At 36.1% G+C, this 22,757-nt stretch overlaps 1 protein-coding gene across 1 annotated transcript in view; it reads left to right on the top strand.

Annotated features, from left to right (window-relative positions):
• Positions 1 to 13,440, top strand: part of LOC136800879 (polycystin family receptor for egg jelly-like) — a 61,957-nt gene extending 48,517 nt beyond the window's left edge. Inside the window, exons 38-46 of the mRNA XM_067057489.1 lie at positions 54 to 551; positions 1,317 to 1,545; positions 2,119 to 2,257; positions 4,683 to 4,825; positions 5,676 to 5,895; positions 6,798 to 6,966; positions 8,437 to 9,648; positions 10,754 to 10,959; positions 12,546 to 13,440. Coding sequence (XP_066913590.1) covers positions 54 to 551; positions 1,317 to 1,545; positions 2,119 to 2,257; positions 4,683 to 4,825; positions 5,676 to 5,895; positions 6,798 to 6,966; positions 8,437 to 9,648; positions 10,754 to 10,959; positions 12,546 to 12,950 — 3,221 coding nt within the window. The 3' untranslated portion in view covers positions 12,951 to 13,440. The remainder of the gene's footprint in view (positions 1 to 53; positions 552 to 1,316; positions 1,546 to 2,118; positions 2,258 to 4,682; positions 4,826 to 5,675; positions 5,896 to 6,797; positions 6,967 to 8,436; positions 9,649 to 10,753; positions 10,960 to 12,545) is intronic.
• The last annotated feature ends 9,317 nt before the right edge of the window (positions 13,441 to 22,757 follow it).

The raw sequence follows: 22,757 nt of genomic DNA, 5'->3' as shown, positions 1-22,757 counted from the left end.
AATCATCTAAGTACTTAGATTATTACATATCTAGTGCATTTTCTCGTTCCCAGGTCGAAGTCCGTCGTGGTATCTTCGAAGTATCCTCGTCACCGACACCAACACTCGCAAAGAATATCCCTTTGTATGCGACAAATGGTTAGCCGTCGAATCCGACGACGGATTAATTGAACGTCTCCTATCCGTAGCCAGTGAAAAAGAATTAAAGAAATTCCACCTAGTTTTTGCTTCCACAATCTCCAAAGGGCTTCTTGATGGTCATATCTGGTTTTCTGTCTTTTTGCGACCTAAACAAAGCTCATTTACGTGTGTTCGTCGTTTATCGGCATGTCTTGCTCTCATCTTTCTTACCATGTTGACGAACGCTATGTTCTTTGGTGTGGGTGACAATCCGGCCAATAGGAAGATTGTATGGTTAGGTGAATTCAAAATCAATTTCACAGGAATTATGATTGGTATACAATCGAGCATCATTGTGATTTTCCCGAGTGTGATAATCATTGAAGTCTTCCGAAGATTGGCTCCTCCAAAGACTAAACCAAAAGACAAAGGTAATCATATTCCTTAAAGGTATCACTTATGATATGGAAAGGAGACGCGCCTCTTTGATGACAAAACAGAATTATTAACAGAGGAATTTCTCTAAATATTTGCTCGCGTGGAACCAAAAGGGGAGAAAATTGTTCTTTCTTTTGTTTAAGACTGCTGTATAAGCAAAAGGGAGAAGATATGTCCTTTAAGGGAACTTGTTTTGGCGAGACCTCATTTTTTGAGGCGTTTCCAGAAAAAAACTTTACCACCACTTTTGGGGATATTGATTTTTGTCAGAGGTGACAGTGTTTTTACCGTTACTTATCAGAAGAACGCGTCGAAAACCTACTCACCTAAATGTCTCTGTCCATGAGTTTGGCCTATGGCATTTATAGTAAAAACATTGTCACCTCACACCATAACGTACACAAATACAGCTTACAATCACTGGAATCATGGTCATGAAATCAGCAAACGTAAAGTACGTCCAAAAGCATCTCTGGTGCTGTGACCAGGATTTCGAAGTATCGAACCCCCTGAATATCCTACTTTATTAGTAAAGACTCTTGAAAAGACAATTTATCCCTACATATCCGCTCCCTTGTAGATATTTAACCCCCTGGATATCCAGTTTTGAACAAAAATCGTTTATCCGATACCCTCGATACCCTCGCACGGACTATTTCTGAAAAAACCCATTTGTACCCAGCCATAAAACTCGGAGTATAAAAACTAATATGAGCTTAAACTTAAATGACTTTTTTGTGTTTTTCAACCTTACTTAGACTCAACAACGAACAATCAAGACAGTCTCGATAACTCGATGGAAAACGAAGAAGAAGAAGAGCAACAACTTATTTCTCAAGCTGAAGGGAAGAAAGACAAAGGTCCATTCCTCTTGCCAAACCAATTCAAATATGTAGCATATTTCTTTGTGGTGGCTTCGTCAGGAAGTTCGGCAATCGTTTGCTTCTTTTATTCTATGATGTGGGGACCGAAAAAGTCTAATGAATGGTAAGAGATTCTCCCCTCTATTTGTTTTTATTTTTGAAACATTGTCCTTAAATCTGTTCACACCAATGAAGTATAAGCCCGAAGGGCTAGAATCGAATCTTCTTGGTAGGCTTTGAAGCCAACAAATCCTACCAAAGTTGCGCAGCCTTGCGCGACCCCCCTGGTTTTTACACAATTGGCAGATTGAAACTAAAATTTACCGCTAAAAAAATATCACTCGAAAACAAAAGAATTGCTAATTTAATCCGTCGTCAAAAATACGGCGCGTATTTTAAGGCTTCAATTTTTCTTGCCTGAGAAAGGTTAGAGATTCGATTCTAGTCCTTCGGGCTTATACTTCATTGGTTCACACTGCACGTTATTTTTTTGAAAGTATGAAATTGAACTTTTTGAGTGAATTTCTGGTTGTAATTTTAATTTCATTGTCAATTAACGAGCATTGCACTCCTCGCATGTTTCCGACGTACTTGCTCTATTGTCTTAAATCCGCCAGTGTCATTATTAGGGTGATATTATGGTTTTTCCCGTGAAGCAAGTGTACAACTAAAATGTCATTTTGCGTTTCTGTTATAGGTTAGCGTCTATGTTTGCTGGATTCTTCCAATCTGTACTGGTTATCCAACCTATCAAGGCTGTCTTCTTAGCTATCCTGCTTGCAGCGATCTGTAGAAAGCCAGTCAAGACAGAAGCTGCTCAAGAAGAAGATGTACAGGTACAGGCTTTGACTATATCTTTAACGAAAAGTTTTTTTTATTTAAGAGAAATACCACTGCAATGATTTCGCGAAATTACTTTATCTATCCTTGATTTTCCTCCCAATACATACCTCACTTTCAACCAATCAGATTTGTAAAAGTGATGTAATGTCGGAAGTGAATGAAGTGATTCATCATAACATACACAAATAGAGGTCTAGAATTAGATTAGTACAGGCAAACAGAATCCGTTCATAAGAAATCCATCCATTATTTTTTTCTGTTGTGGAAAAGAGATGAAAATCAAAATTTTCCGTGGTTCAGTTGCCAAATAAACAGTCCTTCGGTTAATTAATCCTTAAAAAAACGGCCGGTTAGCTCAGTCGTTAGAGCATCCCCGGTCACCGCCAACTCAGCGAATGAGTAGCTTTAGATTGGGTATTCTAATCTAAGCGGTAAGTTACTGGGAGCTGAGAGTAGGTGTGGCTCTCTACCTCAGCATTCGAACTCCCAGGTCTAATGCAAATAGAAAAGGGGATAGGCTTCCTCATTCCCAGCTCCACCAACAGTCACCAGATGGATAAACTTACTTACTTACTACTGACAAAGAAAAAAGTCCAATCGTTTCTATGAATATAAATTTTTGGACCTACTCCGGTGGGCTGTAGGTCCTATAAATTAACCTTTGTCCGTCCGTCTGTCCGTCCATCCGTTAGTTACCAGCTTTTCTCGAGATTGGCTCATTAGTTTTTCTCTGATTTTTTGCACAATGACGCAAAACGGCAATGCTCAAAATGTGACGGAGCCCGATTTTCGAAAAAAAAAATTTTCCGGCCGAAAATGGCGGAAATATGCCGGAAAAAATGGTTTTTCGGCATTTTCTCGAGATTTCATCATTAGTTTTTTCTGATTTTTTGCTCGAAGATGCGTATTAACAATGCCCAAAACATGGCTTAGTACAATTCTTGAGAAAAAATTTTTTCCGGCCGAAAATGCCGGAAATATGCCGGAAATCGCCGTTTTTCTGGATTTTCATTGGATTTTTTCCATATAATTGGTTGTTTTTTTCATTCAAAAACATTATTAATAGCAATGCCCACCATCAAGCATGTTTCAATTTTCAATAAAATTGATTTTTGAAGCCGGAACTTTCTAAAAATCGCCGGAACAGCCGATTTTCGCCGGAAAAACGGTATTTCTTGAATTTCTTGAGCTGTACTTTATATTTTTTCATGAAATTTTGCACACTGATGCAAAATGTCAATACCTAAATTGTGATGGAGCCCGATTTTCGAAAAAAATTCAATTCCGGCCGAAAATGCCGGAAATATGCCGGAAAAACTGGTTTTTCAGCATTTTCTCGAGATTTCATCATTAGTTTTTTCTGACTTTTTGCTCAAAGATGGGTATTAACAATGCCCAAAACATGGCCGAGTCTGATTTTTGAGAACATTTTTTTTCCGGCGGAAAATGCCTGAAATATGCTGGAAATCGCCGTTTTTCTAGATTTTCATTGGACTTTTTCCTTATAATTGGATGGTTTTTCATTCAAAAACATTATTAATAGCAATGCCCACCATCAAGCATGTTTCAATTTTCAATAAAATTGATTTTTGAAGCCGGAACTATTTTAAAAGTCGCCGGAACAACCTATTTTCGCCGGAAAGACAGAAGTATTTCTTGAATTTCTCGAGCTGTACTTTATATTTATTTATGAAATTTTGCACACTGATGCAATATGACAATACCTAAAATGTGACAGAGCCCGATTTTCGAAAAAAAATTTTCCGGCCGAAAATGCCGGAAATATGTCGGAAATATTGGTTTTTTGATATTTTCTCGAATTTTCATTTTTAGTTTTTTCTGACTTTCTGCTCAAAGATGGGTATTAACAATGCCCAAAACATGGCTGAGTCCGATTTTTGAGGAAAAAATCTTTCCGGTTGAAAATGCCGGAAATCGCCGTTTAGTTTACTTATTTCTATGCTTTTCACACAAAAACATTATTCATAACAATTTTCCTTATAATTGGTTGTTTTTTCATTCAAAAACATTATTAATAGCAATGCCCACCATCAAGCATGATTCAATTGTCAATAAAACTGATTTTTGCGACCAGAACTTCCTATTTATTATTTCCCTACAACTCTTCTCTCTCCCCCCATCAACAATCAATGATGAATTTATTGTGTTGTGTATTTTCGCTAAACGCTATATTTTCTGACTGATTTTTTTCATTTTTCTTTTCGCATTGCTATCTAACTTTAATCATCAGGTAGGTCCATTTAGCATATTGCTTGTTATTCTATTTTTGGTTTTCAAAATTAAATTTTCCAGCCCCACGTTTATTTTGACCCCCTTCCCTTCGTACGGTTTATATATTGAGAGCCATAATTCGTGTGAAAGTTATGAAACAACAATCGATTTGTTTTCATATTGTAGGTTGTTGATAAGAAAGATAAGAAGAAGAAGAAAACAAAGAAAGTGACGAGTGAAGAAGATGAAGAAGAAGCGTTCGAAGATGAAGTAGAAGACATGGCGGGCGATGATGGAATCATTACTGCTGATGAAGTGCCTATCATCAGGTAAGCCTTGTCTTTTGATCTACTAATAGGTACCTAGGAAAAGTTTTACGGGGATAGCACCAAAATCTAGGATAGTCTTTCAATACACAACCTTTGGAGCGTGAGGAGTCAGGGTTCGTGTTTACATACCAGGAAGAATGGCGTCAAAATGCCTGAAGTCTTTGCATTGAAATTCTCATAAAACAAAGAATTTTGACGACATTTCCTTGTAAATTCAAAAGCGACTGGATAGGTGTATTATTAGCATGGGATCCATGGAAAACCTGTATGACAATTCATGCACTAAAGGTAACAGGGGGGAGATTCGACCCAGGAACAACAACATCCACCTAACCAACATAATTCTAAGGTCTTATTGGAATGAGTGAATTATTCGACCACCGACCTTTGTAGACTGGAGTCGCTTATTGTGCGTGTAATATTTATAAGGTTATAATAGTTATAAGGGTGTTGTGTGGTTATATAATAAATGTTACGGGATAACATCGGCTAAGGCGTATAGTGGTATAGTGGTTATCGTGCTTGACGTCTGTCCAGGAGGCCCGAGTTCGATACCCACCGTGGCACTACGATTCACTTGGCAAGTGAATGCTAGATATTCTAGACATTGTGGTGTGCTGAGACACTTAAGAGGTTCTACACCTTCGAGGACATCCGTTCTCCCGTGTAGTTCGAGTGTCGTGGTATACATCATGGCTCGGCAGCTCGCATCTGCATGGTTGCAATGTCTGCTTGCGCTGTGATCCCAAATCCATCGTGGGTAGGATCCATTCCGATGCAATCAGAGGGCATATCTATCATATCTATCATATCAATATCGGCTAATTGAAAGTTTTTCTTTTTTCTCCAGACCGAGCGACAGTGAAATTGAACGATCACGAAAATCAAAGATCCGTGATAAAATGACAAGTATCGTGATCAAGGATATATTTACATATATTTGTTTCTTGGGAATTGTGGGTAAATTAGCGTACTCGGAACGTGACATGCACGCTTATTGGTTCCGTGAGGACTTGGTCAATATGTTCAAATATGCTAAATACAGTAATGGTGGAATGCAATTTGAATCTGTAAGTGTGATTTGTTTGCAGAAATTGAAGAAATGAAATTTTTGTCCAAATGTCCAAATTTTTTGAAGCCTATGGATGTTGTTAGCTTGCTGAGTTTTAAACCTAAGATTTTCTTTAATGTTCTTATTTTCACCCTGGAGTATCTTTTTTTTCCACCCAATTTTCTAACTCCGTAATCTATCTAAAACTTCTAGATTTTGAAAATTTTTGCGAGCTTCAGAGCTTTAGCGTGTCGGATGAAAATTTCAGATAAAAGATTACCGGGACTGTTGGGTAGGGTAGCTTTTATTTTCTTTTTCTCTCAATTACTGTGAATTGAAAATGGAAAACATCAATTAACTTTGATTTTTCAACCTTGGAAGTTCTACATTAATATAACAATAGCGTTCAGTTTGAGGTCGTTGTTGTTATTTTCTGCCCGCGCAGTTTGATTATTAGCCTGAGAGTGTCATTTGGGCCCGACGCAAAGCGGAGGGCGCAAATGGCACTAGAGGACTAATAATCCAACTGCAAGGGCAGAATAAATGACAACAACGAACGAAAGCTTAACGCTTTTAACTATTATTATCCATATCAGACATTCAAACAACGTTTTTTTCTAGCGTCAGCCAAGTATTTTCGCTTCAATGCAATAACTTTAACAAGTTTTGAGTACCCTTGCTAGCGGGCCGCAAATGACGTTATCGCCCTATAATCAGGGCGGTTAATGATATTTCAGCCCTCTGAAGCGCGACGCCTTAGCTTTCTCAGCGCGGGTATGAATATTTGAGTCATAGAACCTTTCAATACCACCCGCCGTTCGAATCTTTAATGGCTTACTTAATGACCGCTATATGGATAATAATTCATAGTACTATATTTCATGTGGAAATTTGAGAAAATCATTTGTTTTATTTTTTCAGGTATCAAACAATGGTTATTATTACACCTGGATACGTGATACGCTGGTACCTGGCGTATTTTCTGGTCCCTGGTACAATGACGAACTTCTCAAACATCAAGGCTTCATTGATAACCATGAAAGCTTTCTCGTCAGTATTCCACGTATCCGACAAGTACGAACCGAAAAACGTAAGACGTTACTTCCTTTATTGTTTTATTGTTAACCGGTTACTTTTTCAAAGCAGGCTACACGGCTTTTTGCGCCATGCAATTGGTTCTTTTCGCATGACGACGGGCCTAAACTGCTCAGAGTTGCCCGTTGTTTAGTCTAGCAAGCTAGACGACTAATTTATACATAGTAGAAATAAAGCAAAAAGTAATGAATGGAACAATTTTAGTCGTCTAGAAACCTTTGTGCACTAACTCCAAACAAAAGAAAAGTGTCAATATTGCAATTATAATTTTTTCCTGCTCAAAATAATTCTTGAGAAAAAAAAGTATGTGTGGATTTGTGTATTGAAAGTTTTTCATTTGAGTTGATTTCGTTTTGAGAGTTTGTTGTTGCTTGATAAATTGTTTTCTTGCTACGCAAGTTTCTGCGTAGCTAGCCCCTGTATCTATAAGGCTGGAACACCGGATTCTTCCAGTCGTTTATACAAACTAAATCCCGTATTATTATTATTATTAGTATTGGTATTATTAGAATTACACGGATTATAAACGACTCCAGTCTACCCGTTGTTAGGAAAATTCATTGTGACGTCACTTTTTCAAAGGAAAATAAACAATGCGTTGACATCTTTCTCTCATTTTTAATTTCTGACGTCAGAAATTATAACAATTTTTTATCTCTTTTCGCTTGTTTTTTTCGCTTTATTTCGCTATTTTTCCTGGATAAAGCGCTAAAAATCGATTGAAGCTGAAGGAAACGGATAACAAATACAATAATGACCGTTTTTTTCGGGCTGTATTGAAAATATTGCTCTCGGTCAACGCAACAACCTCGCAAGCTCGGTCGTTACTTGACCTCGGGCAATATTTCTCAGTACAGCCCTCACTAACCGGTCATTATTGTATTAATATCAGACACATGTTTTATTTCAGGCCAGTGTTTCCCTATTGTTCTAATGCTCCACATTGTGTCGATTCAATGTGAAAAAGCTTGCACCTTAAAATTGATGAGCGAACTGTCGTTGTCGAGCCCTTTTCAGAAATTCATGGAAGTTTGACTTTTAGAGGCTCCTCTGGCCTTCATTTTGCTTCAAATGCCTTTCAATCTTATACCAATGGACGCAGAATTTTACGTAGATTATAAAGTTTTTGTACCAAAAGCTACGGCCCTACGGTATTTTGACCCCTCTGCTACCAGTATATTCGTAGTCAGCAGCGAGTTTTTTAATGAATATTTTCGTTGATTGATAAAAAATCGTCAATGGACCAATTAATTCAATCGGGGGATACGAGAATGGGCTGTTTGGTATGGTATCTTTTCCACTGTCCAAAGACGTTGATCTCCAAAAGACCAAAATCCAGTCCAAGGCAGGTCGCTTTTGTGAGGTGGATATTGAATAAATTATTTTATATATCTATGCCATCCATGCCATTCCCAAAAATTGTTCTGACAAAAGTTAACGTCACAATATTCTATTCTTTTTTTAGATTCTTGTGTCGTTCCTGATGAATTTAAAGACATCATAATGAACTGTGAATCTTACTATGCCTTTGAGAAAGAAGACAAAAAAGACTATGGAGTAGCATGGACACCCTACAACGCATCTTTGGTTGGGAATACCCGAAAACGTCGCGACTCAACTTGGATTGTCAGGGATTCAGGGGTAGACAAGTATAGATATAGGCGTGCTGTCGGTGGAGCCAAAGCGGCTGTCGGTGGTGCTTATCAATCTATGGCAACTGGTCGTAATAAGCAGCTTCGCCGACGTAAGCAAATGGCGACCGGAGGTATTGATGGAAAACCGGTTTATTACGTTGCACCGGAAGCTTTATTACCAGACGGTACGGTAGTATCATGTAAAGATCGCTGGGAATATTTCACATCCACTGAACTGCGTGGTTTCCCTGTGCCTGGTCGCGTCACCAGTTACAATGGCGGGGGTTACGTTTCAAACCTAGGCTATAATGAGGAAACCAGTTGGACCGTTTTAGCTGATCTTCATTCTCATAATTGGCTTGATCGTCAATCAAGAGCTGTTTTCACCGAGTTCACTGTCTATAATGGTAACATCAATTTGTTTGCAACTGCATTTTTGTATGTGGAAAATCTGCCGACTGGTGGTGCTTTACCGTGGGCTGATTTCAAAATCTTCAACGGTTATCGCTATTCTGCTAAAGATGGTCTACAGAGTCTATGGGCTGAGATGGTTTTCATTATTTTCATCACCTATTTCTCAGTCAGGGAGATTCGAAAGATGTTGCGTTTCAAGAAAGAATATTTCCGTGGCTTTTTCAACTGGGTGGAGACCATCTTAATGCCTTTATACCTGATCATGTTTGTTTTGATTCTCGTTCGTTGGTTGACGACTTCAGCCAACATCATGTCTTTTAAAGAGAATCCAAAAGATTTTGTCAGTTTCCAGTACTCAGCTGCTGCAGACACCGCTTTAATGTCGGTCATCGGTATCGTGGCTTTCCTCTTAAACATCAAATTTCTCAGATTGCTTCAATTTGCCAAACTATTCTTTGTCACTGGACAAGTCATTAAATCTTTCGCTTATCCATTGGCGATGTTCAGTATTCCATTCACGTTGTATTTCCTTCTCTTCGCATGGGTTGCTAACCTTGGTTTTGGCGCCGTCAATGAAAATTACTTGAGTATATCACGTACAATTGCTACGCAGTTCTTGCACTTGTTAGGTATGCAAATTTATCTTCTTCAAGTAGAAGGATTTTTTTATAACTAAAGAACTTTCCGTAACGGGTGACTTAGATAAATTTAGACACTAACCATTTCTTGACTTAGCTACTTCTCATTAGAAGGACCTTTGTCTTATTATATTTTTGAGGTCGGACGAGCTATATTTGATTTTAACCCTATTTTTATCAGGGGGGGGGGTGTTTTCCACCAGGCTGGCACTCTTTTGTTAATAGCTCACTGTAAATTTTTTTTAACACTCTGAAGGTTCTTGACTTTTAATATAATCCTATTAGCAGCATGTATACCAAATTTTACAATTATACACCGACCAGATCAGGTTTTATGACTTTTTTGTGCAGGCATATCATAAAATCCAGCTAAAACCCTGTAAAATCCATAAATCTTAAATTTAGCATAACTTTTGACCTAGTCATCAAACTGACTTCAAAATTTGACAGGTTTTAGGTATCAATAATAAATTCTAAAAAATATTAAAAAAGTTTTCAAAAACTGCTGACGTCATCAAAAATGACGTCATTGTTTTTTGAAAAAATTTACTCATTTTCTGCATGGATTTTAAAGGTCAATTTTATTAGTATGTTTATAACCGGCAAATATGTTAAAGATATTTATTTTGGCTTTTAGAAATTCAAAACAGAATTGAAAAATCTCCATTCGTTCAACTTTAATTGCTATTTTATTGAATAGTACTTTTTCATTAGTAAGCGATAAATGTGAAAGTTTGTGATGACGTCACCACCTTTATGATGACGTCATCAACCCAAATTTTTTTCTATGAACTCCTTTTATGGTAGAGAACATTTATGCCAAATTTCAAGTCCATATCTTTTATAGATCAAAAGTTATGCAAGGCTGGTGGAAAACACCCCCCCTTGAGAATACAAAATCCGAAAAAGCCTGATAATAATAGGGTTAAAGTTAAAATTCAAAATAAAAATAATAATAGGTAAATTTTTACAGTCTGGGGGAAGATTTGGGTTTTTGGTTTCCGGAATCCGTCTTCATTGGGATACATTGTGTTGGAGCGAATTGCTGGAAAACATACCAATCCTTTCTTTAAGAGCCTTACTTTCATTCTTTTAGGTGCAACTGATTTTGAAGGGACTATGGAATTAAGTCCTATCTTTGGTCCGATGTATTTCTTGGCATACACTTGCTTCATGATGTTTATTGTTTTCAACATGTTTATGGCCATCATTTGTGAAGCAGTTGATGATGATTACGATGAAGAGTTTGAAAGACAAGCTGGTGATATCCAGGTCATTGAATTCATGACAAAACGATTGAAGGTACACATAAGCTTAATTGTTGTTAGGGAGGTTACAATGTGTTTGGGCAAATTGAGGTATCCCAGAAAAAGTCTGTACCGCTATGTTGAGGAGGTGTGACGTCCAGGGTGGTCTGGAAAAGAAAAAATCCAGGGTGTCTGTTTATCGAGTGTAAAGACCCAGGGTGGTTAGTAAAATGAGGCTTAAAATCCAGGGTGGTCAGGAAAACTAGGTCAAAAATCCATGTTGGTTTAAAAAATGAGAAAAAAAATTCAAGGTGTTCCTGAAAATTTTTTAAAAATCCAGGAGCCACCTTTCCAAAAAAGATCCACTCAACATTGATATATTTATTGATCTAAATTGATTTAAATATCTTTTCGGCGAGAGGACAATTAGGTGAAATGAACACCTGGTTATGTGAGAGTGGTATGGGTACTGTTTTTTATACCTCGAAATTCGCTATAAGAGTTACAATAAACCAATAAATTCTCTGGAAGAGGGAAGATGATGAAGATTTCTGAAATTCAGACCATGAAATTTGCTGATGATATTTTATTTGCTTGTTCGTTTTTTGCTCCTTTGTTATATTTTTGGTTTCGTTCGTTCGTTTTTCGAGATTACAATTGAAACAATCGTTTTTTTCTGAACACGATCTTAGTTGACTTGCTTTTGCATTTACTAAAACCGTAATGGCGGCTCCAAGATGTCCGTTTAAAAAAAATGTTTATCAGTCTTATTTTTAAAAAGTTCTCTCGCTCTTTTTTTTTGTACATTTGCAGAAAAAAAAGTCTGAAAGTAAGGCTAGCATACCAAGCTGGATACATTTGTGAAATCTGGTGTGAGAAAATCATCATTAGACAAGAAATTCAGACAAAATGCTTATAGTGACACGAAATTTTCAATTGGAAATATCTTTCCAAGACTGTCCCCAGAAGAGCTGAAATTAGCATGCATAAGACTTGAGTGTCTTGGCTTCACTGTGGTATGAAAATCCTTTGGAGGCATGTGGTGGGAAGGTGGTTTTTTTGAGGCTGAAGTTTGAAAATTTCCGGTGTCTACATTAAATTTCTTATACACAACACGTCTTTTGCATCTTTCTCACAGCTTGAAACGTCATATTGACTTATAATTATCAATTAAGTGGAAGAATCTGACTCTCACAGGAAAGTTTTAAGTCTCTTTTGGGAATTGGATAGGTGGTTTTCGATAAGAAATGCAATAAAAATGATTTGAAAAAACATTTAATGAGGGAAGGAGAGTGAACAATAATATCATTATGCGGACATAGCTAGTACACGAGAAATCGGCAAAAATCTGTTACTTGTACATCCAGTGTATAATAAATCCTTGCTAAAACGAAGAACCGCTTCTTTAACATTAATCTCAGGTATTAATTGGAATCAGGAGATTTCAAATTTTTCCTCTGCAAGGCTAACGATATTTAAAACAAGGACCACGCAAACTAAGTATTCCCTGGTTTCCTTCGTTGTTTTCTTACATTTTCGAAGTTACAATAATTGAAATAGTCTTTTTTTGCAACACGATCCCACTTTTTGTATGTATTTACTAAAACAAAGATTTAACCTTTTCTTTAAAACTAATCTCAGGAATTGATTGGTATTAATACCGATGAAGATCCAATCAGAATCGATCAAGACGATCTACCCGAAGATCCAACAGAGAAGTTGAACAAGACCGATCAAGCAGTGACGGAGCTGGAAATGTGTATCTCACGATTGGTACGTATAGTCGAGAAAGAAGAATCGAAATATACTGAGGAAGAGTTGAACAATGATCCAGAAGACACCACCAACGCTGCCGACGAAGACCAGAATCAAGAAATGGAAGGAGAGAATCCTAATCAGGAAGATGACGAAGATGCTATCGCAGATGGTCTACAGACTGAACGACTTCCTGATGAGGACATTCAACCATCAAATGTTGGCGAAGCTGGTCGTCAGAATAAAAAAAGTGACTGTGTTTTCAACAGCTTTGAAAACATTCGTTTATAGAACAAAATTATCTTTGAGAAGATTTGTTTGTAAGATTTTGCACCAACAGTTATGACAACTTTATATTTTGACAGTGATTTATTAATATCTGAACTGATTTCCTTTCTTTCGCCTTTCTCATACATTAAGATTTCTTGATTTCTTCAAATTTTGGTATCTGTGTCAAAATCAAGTTGACCAGATCCTTTTGTTTTTGTAGCGTTTTCAGTTCTTGAATACACTAACAATATGAAAGCTAAAGAGTTTCTTGGTATTTATTATTGATCTAATTTTCTACCTCAGAAAAAAGGATAGCTTAGGCGAGACCAATTTAATTTGTTGTTCTACGGGCAGATCGTTAGAAAAATATGGGTCGGTCGGTCGGTAAAATAAGAATAAATTTTTCATTTATCAGGGTTGGTAAGGTACTGAAAATATTTTGGATAAAAAATGTCTGGATCAAAAGTTCACTTTTTTATCTTCGATGAAGATCATAATAAAATTTTAGTGTATGGAATTGATTTTCTAAATTTTCAATTTTTTGAATTAATTTTCAGCTTTCTTCAAATTTAATTCTTACAAATAACTAGTGTGTGAAATACATTTTAGTGGAAATTCAATATTATTATTTTTTTGATTTTAGCAAAATGAGGTCGGTCGGGCCCGTAGAACAACAAATTTAATTGATCTTACCTTGTTTAATAAAATTATTTATTCTCCATAATGTATATACAATATATAAATTTATTTACGCACATTAAGCATTCATTGTAAACCATGTTTATGCATTCACTTTTTATCCTGATTATGTTTATAAAAATAAGGCGTTTTAAAACATATTTTTTCTTGACTCGCTTTATTAAATCACAGTAAACTCTCCAATAGCAAACCCAAATTACAATCAACGTTGAATAATATTGGTAAATTAGGGCATTTCTCAGAATTTAAACTTCGAGCGAGAATGGCAATTTTTTAATACTTTCACTTTATTTTTTTCATAAGATTGCTCGGATATTCTAAGCCTTCTTATTGGAGCAATTTTGAGCTTTTGGATCCCAATCTGGGGGGTACTAGGTTTGCGAGGTGATGGGTATGTCCGAGCCAAAAATCGACCCTTTTTTATTTTTTGAGATCCCTTAAAAATTTTTGTAAAATCTTTAAGAGATTTTCGTAAAATCTATGAGCGATTTTCTATATATAACCTTTTGAAGGGAGTACCCTTTTTTGGCCTAAGCCCAGATCCCAATATCCTAAGCTAGTAAGTCTCAAGTCTAAAACATTTGCAGGGAATTCCCCTTTTTCTAAAATATTATGACCATGATTGCGCAATATAAAGATATTAAAATTTGTAGATTCTCCGTCATGTCACATGTGAATATTGAATGTTTTGGCGGATTATCAAAATTTAAGTTACCTTTTTCTCTTTCTGATCCAAAGAATGCACTATCTCGTAAAATAAAAGCTTTTTAGATAACCTAAGCATTGCAAACGATAGCCCTTGACCCAAAAAGATAAAATATATGGAAGCCCAAATACACAAAAATATCGCAAACATAGGTTTGCGGTTCGTAAACCTAGGTTTACGATATTTTTGTGCATTTGGGCTTCCATAAAAATATGGTAGAATACCAGGGGTAGTCAAAAATAATTTTTCAGAAAATGAGCTAGAATGCTAAAGAGCCCCAGCCCTGACCCGAAGATTGAGTGATTGAGTTGCTTATAAAAAAATGTGTATTTATTTGTAAAGAGCTGTAGAAATTTGAATTCGAATTGCCCAACTTTTTCGTGGTGCGCACCCAATACATACGTATAGAAAAAAAATAGATAAATATGTACCAGGTGAAATTTTCTTAAAATTCCTACATCCGTATACCAAAGATTAAGTGTGATGGAAAAAATCGATATTTATCTCCTTTAGCTTTATCCGAGCTGTGATGTGAGTGTGTTACTCGGTAGGAAATCCCTGAAAGACCTCCACTCCATATTTTTTGGCACGCACATTTTTTGGAAACTGATTACCTGTAAATAATTAGGATCTTGATGTTATTTTTCAAATGTATAAGATTTGTGCAGAGACTTACCATGTATCCAGGGATCTATTTGCATTTTTTGTACTGGGCGACTTACTCTGGGGGCTGAGTTAGGTCTCGTATGCCGCACATTGGCGTATAGTCATTTTTATCTTTTGATCATGAAAGTATAGTCCTTGAATAGTCAGAAAACGTGTGTGGCGTTATTTAGATCAGGCACAAATTTCCATAATGGCGGATTTTAGATTTTCAACCCTTTTTAGCCCTCTTGCTTGAAAAAACTTTTTTTTAAAGTTTAAACATAGACATATTATATTCCAATCGATCACAAATTTTATGCTGATTAAGAAAAATGTCAGAACCATGGTCTGAAAATTTCGTTATCTGGAGATATGAAGCACTTTCGATTTTGTTTTTTTTGAAATGACTACTTTTGGTTCCAAATTTGCGTGGCTGTAAAATTTAATTGGCTTACTTGATATACTTGAAATTTTTGGAGGGTTTTGCCTACCGTTCAAATAATAAATTTCAGGAAAATTTATTTTTTCTACATGAATTTCGAAATCCATAATGGCGGATTCAAAACTTTCTTACTTTTTGATAAATAACGAGATTGCTCACGGGAATTTTTTGACCCACATTACGCGCGATCGTGTTTAATTGCCCGCACGTGTACGCTCTGTGAATTCTATCTGCTGTATATGGGTATTGTATACAAGAAAAAGCTCCTCTCTTCAGTTTTTTGAGAATTTAAGGAGATTGGAGAGTGTCCTAACCCCCCAGATGGAAATTTTAATTTTAAAGGCACTAGCAGGGTTTACAACCCATTTGCTGCAGTCCCACTAAAGACTAAAGAGTCCTGAAAATCCCCTGAAAATCTCGATGAGTGATCGGCTCCCGCATGTTGGAAATGATCTAAAATCATTTGTTTAAGAAGTTAATATCTTGACAGGGCAAATAAAATTATACAGGTCATGGCAATAAAGATATATTGTTGTTAATCATTGATTAATATTTGTAACGTCTTGAGTGGCCGATTGGATAGGGCGTTCCAGCTATCAGGTATGTGTTTGTCATTTTTGAGAGTTCGAATCCTATACGGTGCGTTGAAGGGGGGGTTGAAGTTTGTGTTATTTTGTCAGCATTGACCAACCTTTTTCTGGTTTTATGAGCTCTTATTGATATTTTTGGAAATTCCCGTTATATTTTTAAGAAACAAAAATTTTATAAGTAGTGTCGCCTCAGTGCAGTTTGACTCAAGTACTTCAAAATGGATCAGGTTGGTTAGTGGGTGAAGAGTCAAGAGTCAAGAGTTATGACTTTCCCTTCTCTTGAAAATCCAGTATTCCAAAACCCCTCCAAAACTTTGAATTAAAAAAATGTTTTTTCGAAACCACAAGTGAAAAGAAAAGCAGATAAAAATGATTGACAGGTTTAAAAAATGATTGGACAGGTGCGGGTTTGCTCGCGTGGGTTAGAAATTCCCGTGAGCAATCTCGTTATTTATCAGAATCTACTTTCTTTCGTCACATGGGCTCTTAGGCTCTGCTAGCCTAAGAAAGATATTTTTTGAGCTTAAAACCCTGCATACTATATACCAATCGATCAGAAATTTTATACTGATTAAGAAAAAGGTCAGAACCGACCATGGTCAAGAAAAAATGACTATACGCCGATGTACATACGAGACGTAACTCAGCCCCTAGAGTAACTGGGGTGTAGAAAGACAAATCGACAAATATTCATTCAAATTTTATTGCTACTGCTTTAAAAGTGATAGAGTTTTGTTTATTTCGCTCGCAACCTGGGGGGGGGGGGTACCGGGTTGAAAAAAGATTTACGGAGAGTCGAAATAGCGGAATTTTTGAAAGTGAAAGTGCTATCAAAATCAAAATGGCGGCAAGACGTGACCAAAAAATGATTTTTTTTCAAGCTTTCATTTCTAAGCTGTAAATCTACAATATATTGAGATTTTAGTGTATTTTAACGTTTTTCAGAATTTAGAGTTCAGGCCCGATTTGCTATTTTAGTATTTCCATTTTCTTTCATTGAATATTTCGATTTTGGAGGGGTTTGGTAGCGAGTGCCTCACACTAAAAACCGAGATTTTTCATCCCGTTTCTTGCGTAGAATAGAAAAAACGTGGGTGACGTCTAGTATAGGCTAGGGGTTTGGTGGCTATTCTGGTCCAACAGGACCCTGCCGACGCACCGGACTGTCCGGTGTATTTGTCCGGTGGCAAAAAGTATCCTTTCGTTACACCCAGACGGTGTCAATCGAACGAATCGAACGCCGATTCAATCGAACGCAATTGAACGCAATCGAATAATTGCAATTCGATTGTCGAACGCAATCGAATCGCAATCGAATATTACCCAGGATTTGATGTTCGATTGCTTCGATTACGTTCGATTGTATTTGATTACGTTCAATTGTATTCGATTACGTTCGATTGATTCAATTGTATTAGATTTTATTCGCTTTAGTATGGTACTTAAGCCCTCGGCCGCCCACGCTAAGAAGCTCTAACAGAGTGATCCAATTTAATTTAATCGCAATCAAACTCATCGAACATAATCGTAATCGAAGATTAATCCAATGTAATTGACAATCAACAAAAAACCAGAGCTAAACCATGGATCACCCCTGGTAGCGACTCCAGAAGTCATGCAACTTTCGTTGACGTCAAACCAAATATTTCATTTTTCCGTGAACTTTGAACCCTTCGAACTTTTTTTCTATGTATGCTAAAGCGTTATGGTTTTTACTAAATGAAAGCCCGTGATCTTAGCTTTCCAGCGGTATATAACACTGTGGACACGGGCTAGACGGCAAATTGGTAAAATGCCGAACATTTTGCAACATTTTGAAAATTGTTTGCCGACGGGAGAAAAACAATTTCCAACTATCGATGAACAAATGTGTCTGGAAACAGAGGAAAATGTATTTGAAGGCTGAAACTTTGTATGTTTATCAGAAAAAGGGTGAGGAATTCAAAAATCACAATCGATAATTCTAATTCTTTCATTTTCATGTAGTTTTTTTCACTTTTTTGCTTCTTTTGCATGGGAATGTCCCAAAAAAAAGTTTTTATTTCTGCCGAAATGGATTTTCTTTTCATTTGGGGTTTCTCCTTTCAGAAAAACTTATTCTTTATTCATAAGTTTTTGTTCCTCCATTTCCAGAGGCCCCTTGAAAGTGGGTCCTACCACCTTTTTTGACTCATTTCAACCTTTTCCAAGCTAATTTTCTTCAAAAACAAAAATAAAACAATGCAATGTCTTCTTTTTTCAAAAAAAGATATATCTTTCATTATTTTGATAAATATACTAAATATTCTCAAATATTTTTATATAATAATATTCTAACACCATCAAAGAATTCTCCCTGCAAATTTCAGGTCTCTAGCTACACTAGAAAAAGAGATATGCAAAATTGAAGAAGCATGACTGGAAAATTTCTTTTTTTTCTTTTTTGACACATTTTTTGAATTTTTCCAAGCTATTTTCCTAACCTTTTTTTTGACATTTTTAGTCAAATTTTTGACAATAAATTTGAATATTTTTACAACCACTTATCCTCTGGAGGCCTATGACCCCTCATTTTCTTTCTTTTTCAAAGCTCTACAAGATAGGATAGGTTTTGAAAAAAAAATTAAAATTTGAAAAATCTTCTGGAGTTGCTACCCCTGGGATTATCAAATCAATTTCTCAACGTCAATTTTACTCAAGGAAATATATCAAAACCAAAGACCCAATTATGAAAACTTTTTATTATCAACGATACAAAACTTACAAAAACCTCATAGTTACTCTTACACGTAAGAGCAAAAATAATCATTATTCCAGGTTTTTCTCTGTCCATGCTACTAATATTTTGAAAGTCTGGGAAGGTATCAGAGAGATCATTGGCTCAAATTCTAAATCATCTCCCTCGTCTATTCGTGTTAATGGTCATCTTACCTCAGATCCAAAAGTTGTTGCCAATGGCTTCAATGACTTTTTTACATCCATTGCAGAGACTGTTCGCTCCAAAATTGGTCCAACCAACCATCACTTTTCCATTATCTTAAGAACCGCATCAGAAATTCTATTTTTCTTGACCGTGTCAACCCAGCTGAAGTTTTATTAATTATTAAATCCCTTCCCCTAAATAAATCATCTGGTCCCAATAGCATCCCCCAAAAAATCCTTCGCCTTTTAAAATTTGACCTTTCTGGACCGCTATCTTTTCTTTTTAACCTTTCTTTTGAATGTGGTTCTTTCCCCACAATGCTTAAACTTTGCAAAGTAATTGGGTAAAGGCCACATTTTTGGTACACCTGTCCCTTCCGTTATGCTTTTGACTTTTACTGCTCATATCTTGAAAACTAGCATTAAACTTGCAAAACTTCCAATTGATTATTGATCTGGGGTAGAAAGTGCCCTTAAAATCAGAGTTTGGCCAGCAATAGGACAGTCTTTCCTCTTACAGACCCTGCAGAAGTCTAAATTTCACATTTTTCTATGAAAAATGCAAAACAAATAAGATTCAAAATTGTTTTTTCTTCAACTGGGATAAAATATTCACTTTCAATTTTTTTTCAGTCCATCTAATATTGAAAGGAGCGAGTTTTCACAATATTTTGAGTAAATTCTTTTTTCACTGTTGCTCAGGTTTTGCATTTTTCTAAAAAGCATGTTTTGCGACTCTGATCTTGTCCCTTCCGTTACGCAAATTCATTTTCAAGAAAATATTTGTCAAATAGCTATAGTTTATGTTAAATTCTCACAAGTTACCATTGGGATTACTCCAAATTCAATTTGCAAACCATTATCCTCTATATTTGACATGTTTTTTCATTGACAGTCCTTCCCATTGGAAATGTGCCTTAATTTTGTCCCTTCCGTTACGCAAACATTAAATTGAACAGCATCTCAAGTCTTCGACTTAAAAACTTTTCCTTTTGGTTGACTACTACCCTCATTAGACTTCTTACTTGCAGGTACATTTAAACTTTATATTAACAATGTGGTGGGAGTTATCTCCTTGGAAAATTTGATGTCCCTTCCGTTATGGATGTCCCTTCCGTTACGCCTTTTTTTAAGGGGAGTGTTACAGGGAATTGGATGTTCATTATAGTGTTACTTTCTTCAAAGCCAAGATATCTGAAGTTATTGCATTGTTGAAAGACCTATTGTAGACTGTTCTCACATTTGCTACACTACAATGACTTCTTTTTATCTCTTAACCATTAGGCTCCATAGGACGCGTTTTCGCGTCCTGAAACAGCCAAAATACCAAGTCCTAAAGCTGGGGTCCCATCTCCCTAGGACTTTATTTAAAGGGAAAGAAACCAAATGTTTTTGAAAGAGTATAAAATTACCTTTCCAATGGTACCAAAACGAGTGTCTGAATCAAAAGCTACAAGCTTTTACGCCATTTTGAAATTTCAAATTTCAAAAAAATCATTGAAATTTTTCAAAATTTTCAAAACTACTTCGCGCTCAAAGGGTTAACCAAAAAATTTTTGATTTTTTTTGAAGACTCCAAACTGCTCAAAATACCTGAAAATGACAATTAGGAGTTATTCGAAATTGTTTTGACCATAAAAAATCTTTACCAGGGGTCTCATTAACCCTTAGGCTCCATAGGACGTGTTTTCGCGTCCTGAAACAGCCAAAATACCAAGTCCCAAAGCTTGGGTCTCAGCTCCCTAGGACTTGATTTAACGGGGATTAAACCCAATGCTTTTTGAAAGAGTATAGAATTACCTTTCCAATGGTTGGTACCAAAACGAGTGTCTGAATCAAAAGCTACAAGCTTTTACGCCATTTTGAAGTTTCAAATTTCAAAAAAAAATCTTTGAAATTTTTCAACATTTTCAAAACTACTGCGCGCTCAAAGGGTTAACCAAAAATTTTTGATTTTTTTTGAAGACTCCAAACTGCTCAAAATACCTGAAAATGACAATTAGGAGTTATTCGAAGTTGTTTTGACCATAAAAAATCTTTACCAAGGGTCTCATTAACCCTTAGGCTCAATAGGACGTGTTTTCGCGTCCTGAAACAGCCAAAATACCAAGTCCCAAAGCTTGGGTCTCAGCTCCCTAGGACTTGATTTAAAGGGGATTAAACCCGATGCTTTTTGAAAGAGTATAGAATTACCCATAGTGTCCTCCTGGGTTGGTTCCCCCCACTAAAAATCAAAATTTTTCTCCATTCCCCCCTCTTTTATTTCCCCCACCATATTTCAAAATTTTTCGGTTCCCCCCTCTTTTTTGAATTCCCCCAGCTATTTGAAGATTTTGCGGTTCCCCATATGGTTAATATAAAAATGCCTTAAATCAAGTTTGAAATTTTGGAAAGCTTGAAAAAATAGCCTTGAAAGTGCTGGAAAAATGAAATTGTATTGAAAAGTTGGTTTATCCCAAAAGATTTGCTGATTTTATTGCTTAAACAGGTTTTGCAACAAGATCACCTTGAGATCAGTGAAGTTCCCCCAGTCAAAATCTCCTAAATTTATGGTTTTCCCCCCTCTTTATTTTCCCCCAGCAAATTTCAAATTTTTCATTTTCCCCCATACTTTAAAAAAGGGCCAAAATCAGAATCCCCCCCCCCTTTATAAAGGGGGGGAGGACACTATGTTACCTTTCCAATGGTTGGTACCAAAACGAGTGTCTGAATCAAAAGCTACAAGCTTTTACGCCATTTTGAAGTTTCAAATTTCAAAAAAAAATCATTGAAATTTTTCAACATTTTCAAAACTACTGCGCGCTCAAAGGGTTAACCAAAAATTTTTGATTTTTTTTGAAGACTCCAAACTGCTCAAAATGCCTGAAAATGACAATTAGGAGTTATTCGAAGTTGTTTTGACCATAACAAATTTTACCAGAGGTCTCATTAACCCTTAGGCTCCATAGGACGCGTTTTCGCGTCTTCTTTTTTGAATGCTCAATATAGAATTTTAAAGAAAAACTGAAATGCAAGTCACATTTTCGGTTTCAGGGGTCACCTACAGTGGGTCACCTAAATTTTAGGGATCATCTAAAACTTGGGATGAGGCTTGGATGGCCCAAAACAGAGCTATTTTCAAATTTTGAAAATCCCTTCTGTTACGCTTATTCTATACCTAATATTTACAATTTTTAGGAGTATTTGTAAGTTTATATAGTTAGTTCTGGTTAGTTCTATCATTTTAGGTTAAAAGATCATATTTGACTATTAAAATTCAAACTATCTTTTGAAACAAGTTTTTTCCTAGTAAAGATGTTAATTAAAAATTTGAAAGTTGTCCCTTCTGTTACGCAAATTAGGCTACCCCTCCAACCCAAAAATGTAAATTCATGAAAAACGATTAGGAATTGGTTAAAACACTTTGTAGAAACATTTTAAGAGTAAGTTTAGTCTTATAAGTGTCTCTTTTTTGTAGAAATAACAAGTTTTTAGTTATTGGTTGAAAATGAGAAAAAAATCAACCACAACAACTTCTAGGGTCCTACAGTTCTGCAAAAAGGTAATATAGAGGAGCACATACTTGATTATCATCATAGAGGTATTATACACATCCAAATAAATAGGTTTTAAGCAATTTTGAAGATGAAATTTTTTTAGCGTAACGGAAGGGACAGGTGTACCAAAAATGTGGCCTTTACCCAATTCCTGTTTTCAAAAACAAAGGCTCCCCTCTTGAGATCTCTAATTACCGCCCAATTTCTTTACTTTCCAACATCGAAAAAATTCTTGAAAAACTTATGTACTCTCGTATCATTACTTTTCTAGATTCTCATCGCGTATTTTTTGAACGTCAATTTGGTTTT

The sequence above is a fragment of the Clytia hemisphaerica genome, unplaced genomic scaffold, assembly GCF_902728285.1.
Source record: "Clytia hemisphaerica strain Z4C2 unplaced genomic scaffold, Clytia hemisphaerica genome assembly, whole genome shotgun sequence".
NCBI classification, from domain to species: domain Eukaryota; kingdom Metazoa; phylum Cnidaria; class Hydrozoa; order Leptothecata; family Clytiidae; genus Clytia; species Clytia hemisphaerica.
Note: the sequence above shows the minus strand (reverse complement) of the source record. Positions and strands in the feature narration are given on the sequence as shown.